Consider the following 12124-nt stretch of genomic DNA (forward strand, 5'->3'; position numbering starts at 1 on the left):
AGCATTTGGAAGATAAAGGCTTTTGGCACTTTCAGTTCTGTGGTTCAGCTCATGAATGAGGAATGCAGGTGAACATAAATATTAGGTTTTAGAAAATCCTTTCAATGCAATCAGTTGTTCTATTTGTAAACATGCAATTCCAATCTGCCTAATAGTTATACGATTTTCAGTCATACTTTTCACACTAGCCGGCTCATTTGTTATATGGACAGGGTGTTAGGCCATGAAAGAGTTCATTCAGCAGAGCTCAGTGACTTGTGTCTTTATTTCCTCGGGTACACTGCCCAAGTGCCTGTGTTTTGCACACTTGTGCTCCCGGCCGCGGGGCCTGGGCTCAGCCCCTTCAACGCGTCTTTGTCAGAAAGTCGATGAACACCCCATCTTCAAACCCGGCGTAAAAGCCTCTTGTGGGCCGCACGGCCGTCCTGAAAACCACGAGCAGCATGTACCTGCAGGAAGAGCTGGCGGCAGCAGCCCTCGAGTGTTAATTACAGACGCGAAGCCCATTATGCAGAGAAAGGGACCCGCTGGCACTGCAAATGACTCGAGCCTGCCCTTCCTGCGCAGGGAGTAAATTGAAGGTTCATTTCTACAGGAGATAATAGTTTTTAGATTCCGTTCCGTGTACCCTCGACATAGGCAGGTACTTAACATTTAAATCATCTGCAGAGGAACAAGCTTCCTTTAGATCTACATGTTTCAGTTCCTCGCGCTTCACTTAGGAATGCTAGTTATCCCGGCTCCTGCTTAAAGCAGAGAAAATGTCACATAGAACACTGTCACTTTAAAAAACAACAAAACAGCCAACCTGCCACTAAGAGCCGCGCTTAAAACACGGCATCCTACGGCAGTCAGGTGAGTTTGGGTTTTTTCTGAGGACTTTTTAAAATGCTAGGGGGCAAAAGGCACTTTTTGTGTGTTTTCAAATAATTCCCAAAGTGCATTAAGCTCCACGCTCCCACAGCCTTTTCAGCCATGCAGGGAGACCCCAGGGCCAGCGCAGACACCAGCACCGAGCCCCCTGCCTCCCGCAGCGCTCGCTGCCTGACCACGCAGCAGCAGCTGCACCTTTTCCCTGCGCTTCCCTTGCCATTCCCAGCCTGGAGCAGGCTCCTCTCGCCATAGCTCCAGCCAAGCTTTGGCCTCGCTCACTCCAGCCCCTCACGCGACAGTTGCGCTCCCTCTCCAGCACGGCTGGGGAGTTTCCCTTCTCCCGGCAGCGAAGGTAAAGCCACAGCTCTGGGCCAACTTCACCTCCCCGCTGTGTGCACAGGGGAAGGAGAATAAAGGGAAAGTCACACAAAGCAGCAACCAACAGCTGAACAACGACAAGAAGCAGCATCTTCACCTTCCTCTTCGTTAGCTAAGTTGCAGCATCCCATAGTAACCACTCCGAGTACCACAGCTCACCGACAGACAACTATATCTTGCCATGAAAATATTGGTTTTTACTTACTAGGTTGGTTGCTTCCTTAATATGACCATGTAACAGTTGCATCATCAGATGACTTAAGATTTACTATACAGAAATGTGGAAACTGTTGTGAATCTCAGTGATATATACACATATCTATAATATATATACACACACATATATATAGCCTTACCAACAGTAGTCCAAGAGATGTGGGGGCAGGACGGGGATGTAAACATGCTGCCAGAACATCGGGTAGAGCATCGCTGCAGACCCGTGAACGCAGGCAGTTAACTGAAAAACAGCATTAAAACAGGATCGTGAGTAAGACAAAAAACAACTCTAAAAGGCAAGGTTAAAAGAAAAAATGTAAAGAATCAATTCTGCTTTCATATCAACATGTTTTATTAGAAAATATACAGTGCTCTTGTTACAAAAAGGGTATTGGTAGGTGAAGCGTGACTGGTTTATGGTGGTTGTCATTCAACTGACTTTGTAAACAGCTGAGAACATGATTCATTCAACAAACCAACCTTGAAAAGAACACCCAGCGTTCTATAAAACAACAGAAACATGGAAAAGGAAACACAAAGGGAACTAAAAAAGAGTAAAGGCAAATCCCCCAAGTCCTGGTAATTACCATCCATTAAATATCACAAAACTGCATTGAAATTATAACAGAAACTGTAAAAAACATCTGACTAGTGTACGTTTCTTAAGACTACACCATACTAAACCCAGTGATTACATTTTTATTCTTTAAAAGAGACTTTTATCTACTTGCCCTTCACCAAACTATTCGATCCATTGCATTTTTCAGTTATATTTATAAAACCTCACTCAGAGCAGTTTTGATGTTGGCGGGTACTGAGTGAAAAAGATCACAAATCACAACTCCAAGGGCTAGTCCAGCCGGGGAGAACCCTCACAGGGCTCTGGAGGAAACGATCTCTCTCGGTCCTATTTCAAACGATCATTAATACCTTGGAAAAGGAAGATAAGCAGGATATTTATCACATTTGCTAAGGATATCAAGAGAGAAGGTGATAATCCTCAACAAGGAAATCTCAGCAAAAGCTATAGCAAACACACACTTGGGAAAACAAAATAAGTGACTAAATAACTGGGAACACTCACACAAACAGACAGCACAAGGAAAAGCCCAAGAGGTGACGGGTAACACACCCACCCTGCCGGCGGGTTTTGGTTTAGAGCGTCTTGAATCTCACACGATACCCAGTGAAGTCCTCAACGTCTTTCACTTGCGAGACACGTTTGGAAAACAATAACCCACAAAAGCCCACCAGCTGTGGGATGAACTCCAGCACGTGGTGCCTGCTGGACAGAGGGAGGAGAACACTCCTACCAATACCTAAAAGGCAAATTCTAAAGGACTGAGGTCCTTGCGGTGGCCTGAAGTTGAGTGCGATGAAACTACGCGAGGACAACCATGACATCAATCCTAACTCAGTTAGATGTGGTGTAACCTTCAAAGAAAAGCAGATGACCCTCATTATTATTCATTTCCATTAACACAGACTACTGAATTAAATACCACCTCGTAGGGAGCCCCCGACAGGTAAAGAAAATGGTCTGGACGAGCTAATACAGTCTCTTAGGGCTCCGTGTCAGGGAAAATCAGCTACGGCTCTGGATGCAGCTTGGTTTATGTCCAGTGCCAAAGCCTACAGGACTCTAACGACAAACATTTCAGACATAAAACCCCTCGAGTTGAAAACTCCCTCAAGAAACACTGACATCTGGAGACGTGGTCCTGTCTGACGCTCTTTGCCCATCTCCCCGATCTCCACTCCGGTCGCCCCTCAGCTCCACAGAGCTCCAAATCACCCCAGTGCTGGACACGTGCATGTGCAAGAGAATATGCAGGAATTTCAACTAGATTTGAACCACCGTCATAAGGAAATAGCAGACAGCGTACAGCAAGTGTCTGAACAAGCACCTGTTCAGGCTTTCTCAGTAAGAAAGCTCTTTATTAGCAGGTAAAGAAATATTAGTATGTTATGACACTAATTAAAGCAAAATTTGGAAGCTACACACTCTTGAATTATTCTATAATTATGACTCAAAAAACACTAAGATTTACACCTACCCCATTATATTCTGAGTTATCTTTATTTCTACTGGAGAAGATGCTCCTCTCTCACAGATCAGAGGAAAGGAACAGCCTGATTCCAAACCACGCAGCAGAGAAGAGGGCATGCTTTCCCAAGGTAGTTCTTCCTCTATATTCCTAAATCCTTCATGCTTTCTGTTTCTGTTCTCCAAATCAAAAAGATGTCTGGAAAAAACACTGTTTAAAAATTTAATTCTTACTTAAAAATGGTCTCTATGAGGACCAAATGGATTATTTCCCAGCATTATCATATGACATGGGTGCTGCTGTAGAGGAGCATACTCAGTAATCCTAGGGGCCCCATCCGAGTCCCCCTCCCATTGGTTTCAAAACTCAGCAAGAGAAGATTAAACAGCCATAATGCTCAACACTGCAGACATCTGAGCAGAAGCTGTCACTTAGTGTTGAGATGTACTGCCACCTTGCTATCTGGCAGGAATTCAAATCACACACGAGCATGGGCAGGCACCAGCACCGTCCTTCAACTCTGCCAAGGCAGGGGCTCATAAAAAAGAAATAGCATATTTGCTGGAGACCTCACCTGATTAGTGATTGCCACACAGAAAACAAGCACGCAATAATAAGGCAGCCTGAGAAATGCCCAACTGTCAAAACTCTAGGAATCCAGCATTTTGCACTAGGATTAGTTCCAGCACCGCAGCTTCCTGCAGCCGCTGCTGGGGTGGAAGAGGACGGCTGGGCCAGGGCGGCTCCGCTTCACCGAGCCGCTGCTCGCAGCTTCCTATTCAATGCTCTAAAAGCCTTACTTGAGCAAATTAAATCAATGGGATTTTGTCATACATATAAATGCTACAAACTGACGTTGAATTACAATAGGCCATTTTCAAAATTTGAACCTGATACGATGTAATATATTAACAAACAGCACAGAATTTATTCCATCAGAAAAGACTTTGCACCCAGAACTGTTTCATTTTCTCTCTCTTACCTGATATTGAACCTCAAGTATGAAATGTGCCTTGTCTCTCAAAGTTAAAAGAAATTAAGTGCCAATAGGTCCCTTTCTCGTGTTTGTTAAAAAACTAAACAACAAAACCAAAGGGACCAACCCCCCCACCAGCACCCTCACTTCACTTTGCGAATCGCAGTTTGGTGCGTTTCCAGTTCCAAGGTCTTGGCTTCCGCTGAGCACAGTTTGAGCCGAAACAAAGCAGCGTGCAGTGCTGCCGGGGCCCTGGCGGCGGCCCAGCCCAGCCCAACGCGCACCCCGCAGCCCTGCGGAGCGGGGCCAAGAACGCGCGGGGCCACCAGCGCCCCTGCCCGGGGCCGGGGCCGCGGCCGCTCCGCTCGGACAGAGGCGCGAGCGGCAGGAACCGCAGAAAGGCAGGAGGGGAAACACAACCCTCGTGGAGAAACAGCTCGTTAAGGAGGCCAAGTGACAGGTAAGCGATTCTTCCCAGGCTCTGGCACAAAGCAGACATTAAACCAACGCGCCACACACGTTCTGAGATGCTTAGGATAGCGTCCTCTTCTTTCCTCTCTGAGAGTTCACTGTTCTTTCCCTTCTGCAGGTCTCTGAAATACACACCTCTCTTTTCCATTTTAGCCAATTACCAGGCCTGGATGTATTTTTCCTTCTTTTAGCAGGGAGGACACAGATACAAAAATCAAAATTTTACAAGTTTTCTATGATATTAAACTTTACAATACTTCAAATTCTTTCCGTTAAATGTGGGATTGATTGTAAACACCAAGTAATTATTAATAGGTCCCAGAGATTACTCTAATATCCTTAGTTTCACTTACCTTTCCAAATTATACTGTAATAGTTATTCGGAGATTATGAAGTCTTACACTCTTTCCCTTTTCTGCCCATTCCTATGTACATTATTTCAGCCTCCCATAGTATTTACAACTCCATGAGGCAGTTTTAATCTCAGACACAAAGTAGGTCATGGTCATACCATAAAAGACTGGTTAATACCACACAAAATGGAAACAGAAGCTTGTATTTTAGAGAGGACCGCTCGAGTACTCAGCCCATAGCACTAGAAAGCAAAATTAGTTAAAGGGTCTTGTGCTCGTCGTTCATAAAGGAAAGCAATCAATACCCATTTACAGAGCAAACAGAACGAAAACTTAACATTTTCTTTTATGAAGAAAATCACAGTCTTATTGACTGATGAACCTTGAGATGCACGGCACACAGCTCTGCACCAACTGAAGCCGTGTGCAGGGTTTGATGTCCAGCCATTTGCAGCAGAGTGCTCCAGAGCAGCCAGCACCTTTCATCTCTCCGGCCCTTGATGGAGCCCAAGTAGCATTAAGTCTCCACCTTACCAAACAAAACTGCAAAAATGTGGACTGACACGGTATTGTAGCCCACTCCCCCCAGAGAAAGCCACTGCAACATCCATTTTAAAGTATCGTTTATCTATTTCTTTTTCCTGTCAAGTAAATGATACAAAAAGGACTTCACTACAGCACAAATGCTTGTACAGTTGTGTACTAAACAACCCCAACTCCTGTATCCAAAAAAACCTTTTTCATTTGAACATTAGGGGAACCACCACATGGTACCACAGGATTGAGTTTAGGTTAGGGAGGGAGACCTAGAGATCATCAGATCATGCCCTATATTTGACTTTTTTAAAAAGAACTGTGAATAGAAGAAATTCTTGTGTATTTTACTTACAGTGCTCAGCTTACTACAAGAGATGAGGATGCGGCGCTCGTACAGCATGCTGGCGTAGAGGTGCAGCATGTTGTTGACATCAACTGCTACAAAATACTCCGTCAGATTTCTCTGGGAAGAGAGAAAATCGTTTTTGATTCATGGTATTACAAAACCAAGTGTCCTTAGCAAAAAACAACCACCAAAACAAGGCAGATTTCACCCTCCCATTGCGCTACCTCCAGCGCGTGACTCCAAGCGAGCGAGCGGTGATCTTATGTCAGAGCACTTTTTAGCTGCCAGAGCCTTCCCCAGCTCCTGGGGAACAGGTGCTGGAGCAACAAAACAGCCGATGTTTCACATATAGCTTCCTGAATGCAAGATACTTCTCCGAGAAAAAACATGCTGTGTCAGTCCTGGTGCACTCGCACACACATCTCCCCGTGGGGAAGACACGGAGCCTTCCCTGGGGCTGGGGAAACTGAGGCAGGAGGCAGAGAAGTCTCTGACAATTTCAACGCACGCCCATCACGGATGAAGAGGCGGGGCTCAAACTTCCAGTTTTACCGGAGCGATCAGTATGTTCATACAGCATCAAAAATTAATTGCAGTAGAATATTGTAAGCAAAACACATGTGTAATCTGCCTCTAAAGCGCAGGTAAATAGACAAAGACACAAGCAGGTAACACTGTCAAAACTCTACACACGCACTGCCTGGGCAACACAAGTTTCTTCCTTGCTTTTGCTGCTCAGAATATTAAAAAGTACCTATGTAAAATATTAATATTTAAAACTACCTATGTAACTGAAATTAAAACAAAAAGAAACCCAGCGCAAGGTGCACAAGGGACCGTGGTCGGTTCATCAGCGTCAGCCCATCGGCCCCCAGCACCCTCCACCCGCACCCTCCGCAGCGCCACGGCTCCTGCAGCAGCGGGTAGATCACCAACGCCTTCTAACGAACAGCAAACGTGGGCCGAAGATCTTTGCTATCGGAACTAGGCAGCCACCGTGTGGGTTACTTCATCAACACGTGTTACGTGCCACCGCGCGGGTACTTCAACACGTATGATGTGCTCCGGGAACGAGGGGCTTTACCGCACAAGGCAAACAAAGAAGGATTGGTGTTGGTACAGGGTATTTTCACTTCTCAAAACACAGAAATTAAAATAAAAGGGGAGGGGGGTGTCTGGTAGAGGAAAAGGTAATGTGCCAAGAGTGCTGAATTGGGGAATTTGTTTCCAAATAGCTTCTTACGGGTATGAAAGGGTTGCTATACGATAAAGACAGCCTCACACAAAAAGCACATGTGAGAGCAAAATTAGATTAGTCATGAATTCAAGTGCAATCTTAATCATCATTAAATAAAAAAGTGCAGAAAAGCAAAAAGCGAATATGATTTAGAAACTTAAAGAAGCTCAACAAAGCCTATTAGCACTTTTGACAGATCCAAAGATAACTCTAAAACCACCAGTGCTTGGCCTGAGAAGTCTGCCAAGATGCTTCATACTGTGCAAAAATATGTTCCACAGCTTGCCATCCAAACACAAAGAACTGAAGAGAAATTAAGCATTGTATATGGAAGAGTTTTGTACCAGTATCTGGACAGACAAAAAAACCTAAGCTCATTATGGGTAGCTTCAAACATGTTAATATAAAACAATCCTTCAGGTCTTTGTTACAGCAAAGCTTTGGTTGCAGACAGGTATATTCGAAAAGGGAAAATGGAAAAAAAAAAAAGCCAATACACTTTGCCAAAAACCTATTAAACTATCATGTACTTTTTCTGTATTTCTCATCCCATCTGTGCTGATTAGCATGATATTTTTGTCTAAACATAAGCTGTCTTCTCTAGGGCTCTTCTTCCCCCTCTCACCCATCCTTCCACGACGCCAAAGCAGTGCGTGATGACACGACCGCCACCAACAGCGGCCATGGGAACTGCTGGGCAGCCCTGAACTCCCTCTGATGCCACTCGGACGAGGGGTGTGCAACGGGAGCTGCATCCCCACCCTGCCGAGCGGGGAGGGGAACAGGGACAGGGTGCGGGGATCATGGATGGGGTGAGGGGAACAGGGATGGGGTACAGGGATCATGGATGAGGTGAGGGGAACAGGGACAGGGCGCAGGGATCATGGATGGGGTGAGGGGAACAGGGATGGGGTACAGGGATCATGGATGAGGTGAGGGGAACAGGGACAGGGCGCAGGGATCATGGATGAGGTGAGGGGAACAGGGACAGGGCGCAGGGATCATGGATGAGGTGAAGGGAACAGGGACAGGGGGTAGGGATCATGGATGGGGTGAGGGGAACAGGGACAGGGGGCAGGGGATCATGGATGGGGTGAGGGGAACAGGGATGGGGTGAGGGGAACAGGGACAGGGTGCAGGGATCATGGATGGGGTGAGGGGAACAGGGATGGGGTACAGGGATCATGGATGGGGTGAGGGGAACAGGGACAGGGTGCAGGGATCATGGATGGGGTGAGGGGAACAGGGACAGGGTGCGGGGATCATGGATGGGGTGAGGGGAACAGGGATGGGGTGCGGGGATCATGGACGGGGTGCAGGGAACTGGGACAGGGTGAGGGGATCGGGGACAGGGTGCAGGGATTGGGGACGGCTGAGGTGGCACCAGCAGCTGCTACTGAGGGGAAACCAGACATAGGGACCTGATTTGCAATTATTCTTGCAGCTTCGCCGTAGCTCAGTACTGGCTTTGACACACAAATGTACTTTCAGACGGAAAGATTGATAAGACCTCAGTCTTCTCCGCCCTCAGAACTTTGCCAGTGACACCTGGGAAGCATGTGGGCTGTATGGTAATGTATTGATACTGAGGAAATTCACGTGCGAGCTCTAAGTTTTATTTATAAGAAAGCTGTCATCTTTGAAGATTAAATTGGGACTTACACATGTATTTTGAAAGACATGTCTCGTAAGTGACAAAACCATGAATGAGTTAAATAAATACAAGTGAAAGCGTTCCAATTTGCGGTTTAATTGTTGTGTATTTTGTTTCCTAGGATTTAAACCTTTATTGGGAGAGAAAAAGAGTGGGATTTTCAAAATAAAATATGGGAGCAGGTATCCCCACTCCTCTCAAAACTCACCAAGAGTGCTACGAAATTCCCTTATGCTCCTCTGAAAGTTCATGGAGATCAACGACCCATTCGATCATTTGCTATTTCAGTAAATGCACAGGCACACTGACTTAAACACATTTTAAAAAATATTCTAAAAAAAGTTCATGTACTTGTCTTCCCTCGTCATCTAATGAAGAACTTGTGACTGAAGGAACAAAGCAAGGAGCAACCTCCTCTGTGAAGATGAAGCTTGAGCACAGTCACAGGGATTACAGTTCCCTTACTTCAGCCTCACCACCACCACCTCTTCCCTCTCTGCCCTCCGATTCACCAGCCTCTAAAAGGACACAGACTTCCTTCCTTGCCCTCCAGGTCATTTGAGGCTTATCAAACAAAAACGATTAGCATAAAAAAGATTAACATAAATATAACCCCTGTAAAGAAGTAACTTCATGTCTGGATTAGGCCAGGATTCAACAGCTGGTTTAGACTGCGGAACTGACTCTTGAACTGGGTCTAAGGCATCCTATTGCTACAAAATACAGACGTGGACTTCACATTTCCTTCCTTACTAGAACCAAGAAATCATGAAATGTGAACAGTAAGTAATAAGGGAGTGGTGATAATAATAAAAGCTTTATATTTTTTAAGTAAACATCTTGACTTACAGCTGTCAATTTCCTATTTGTTTGGTATCAATTAAAATGGCAAACATTAAACTCTACTGTTACGTTGTACTTCAAAAGGCCCCTTATTCATGTACTTCTGCAGTTAGCAACATGACGTTTTCCACCCGATACTTACTATAAATTAACCACCTAAAGTTTCCTTCAACATCTAGCAGTATATAGAATGTCATCCATCACTAGGCCAAACAGAGCTAACAGTTATTATCTGTGATGCTGCTGACATTAAACAGAAATGAGAAAGTGCACGGTCCTCTACTCACATTTTCGGGTATACTAGGAAGCTCTCTGATGTCAGGCACAGTGAAGTAAGAGTGCTGAAACAAAGAGCGAATATTGGTTATTGCAATATTGTCAAAAGCAATATAAACTTATCGCTTGGTGTTAGGAACAGCAATAGTAGCAGGTGCTCAGCTAAGTAAAAATGACAGAATATTTCTTACCAACTACAGGTAAGACTCTGTCATGGATTTCAAAAGCTGCATTCTCAGATCACACAATATGAAATGCTTAAAGACCAAAAGTATTGAATGCCTCAGAAAAGTTATGACATCTGTTCTGTTGTTCAGAGGCGCTGATACGGACAAACCCAGAGCCCATGACACAAGCCCAGGGCAGCGCGGGGGGCGCTGAGCTCCAGCTCGGCCAGCGGGTCCCGGGCTCACCCACCGCATCGGCACAGAGTGCGAATCAACTGAGCAATACTTGCTAAAGATTTACACCTACTTACCTCAAAAATATTACTGAAGTTCTAGGTCACATTTATACACCTTAAAAAACACAGCTTGAAACACGGTGTTGGTCTTGCCATTTCATAACCCATTATATTGTCACATTGTTTAATAGCATGAGACCAGGTTCACTCTCGTTCCCAATCTGGCCACACGTGACTCGCGTGATTCTCGGTTAGTGCTTTGGGAAAGGAAAGTGACTGAACTGATTTTGGAAATCGATGTTGTATACAAATTGTATTATTTTTAAGATTTTCACAATTTATCTTAGGGCTACTTAATAATTACTTGCTGAAAATTTAAAGGGTGTTATATTCTTGGCATAATTGCACAGTTGGCACAATTTTCTCGTATATATATCTCAGGCATTTCAGAGCTTCATGAACAGTCTATAACCCGAAATAGCAAGTGGTTTTAACAGCTACACTGAATATAGAGACTAAATGTATAACCACCATTTTTTGCTTTTTGAGAAATCACTGGCTTAGTTTGGTTCAAAAGATGCAATGCAAAGATACAGGAATAGTAATCGCAACTACATCACACAGAGGAACCTCACCCCAACCCCAAAATAGGCCTGTGAACAGCCAAAATAAAACGTGTAAAGACACCAGAGCTGACAGTCCCTTGGCTGCTCTTCGAGATCCTTTCTTGCTTCATCGCCCATGAAATGGCTGAGACAAGGGGAGCCCGGCAGCATTCCCTGAAACCACTGGTATGAAAAAGCTGAAATATCTGCCTTTCCAGAGAGCTCGTCCCTGAACAGAAACGCTGCTCACGCCAGCGCCGGCCTCGCGGGGACGGGGACGTTCCCACCGCCGGCCGGTGACCCAGCGAGGCCAAACAACTGCTACCTGTGGAGTGACAGCGCCGGGCAGGGACGGCGGAGCTGCTGCTGCCAGCCAGGACTTTGGGAGGAGGAGGAGAGGAAACGAGGGAGAAGCGTGGCTGCACACACCACTGCTCTGCATGCGGACTCGACTGACTGGCAACTGCAGCAACGTGCTGCTTCAACACTTGTGCACTACAGCCTGGAACACACGGCTGTTCTGCAAAAAAACCCAAATACAATCCCATCAATAAAATCTCACATCTGTTCTCTGTGTTCTTCGGTTAATTTTCTCACAAGACATAAAAATGAACTACGTGTTGTTTGTGTGAGTCTTTTTCTTGAGGGGAGGAGGGGGAAAGCCATCAGAAAAGGTGATAAACAGTTACCAGTCAGATCGCTGCTAGGGCAGGTACACCACTGGTTGCTTTCCAGTCTTGTGCCCTTTGCATACCTGCGAGATCTAGGAGCTCTGCAGAAGCGTGGACAGTAAATGTCATGCTGCTGCTCTGTGACCTCTCACAGGTCACAGGTGATGCGGTGAGACATTTCCATGAGGAACACCCGATCTTCCTCCCATCAAAGAACAGCATCTCAGAGCCATTCGG

The 12124-nt window shown here is 45.5% G+C and overlaps 1 protein-coding gene across 10 annotated transcripts in view; it reads right to left on the minus strand.

Moving 5' to 3' along the window:
- The window catches only part of DENND1A (DENN domain containing 1A), a 139023-nt gene that overhangs the window by 71348 nt on the left and 55551 nt on the right, over window positions 1-12124 (minus strand). For all 10 annotated transcript variants that reach the window (XM_071817390.1, XM_065853561.2, XM_065853558.2 and 7 more), the window contains exons 8-10: window positions 10220-10273; window positions 6205-6315; window positions 1608-1708 (exon numbers count right to left, since the gene is read on the minus strand). In XM_071817390.1, the coding sequence (XP_071673491.1) occupies window positions 1608-1708; window positions 6205-6315; window positions 10220-10273 (266 nt within the window). The remainder of the gene's footprint in view (window positions 1-1607; window positions 1709-6204; window positions 6316-10219; window positions 10274-12124) is intronic.

The sequence above is a fragment of the Patagioenas fasciata genome, chromosome 20 (assembly GCF_037038585.1).
Source record: "Patagioenas fasciata isolate bPatFas1 chromosome 20, bPatFas1.hap1, whole genome shotgun sequence".
Classification (NCBI taxonomy): Eukaryota; Metazoa; Chordata; class Aves; order Columbiformes; family Columbidae; genus Patagioenas; species Patagioenas fasciata.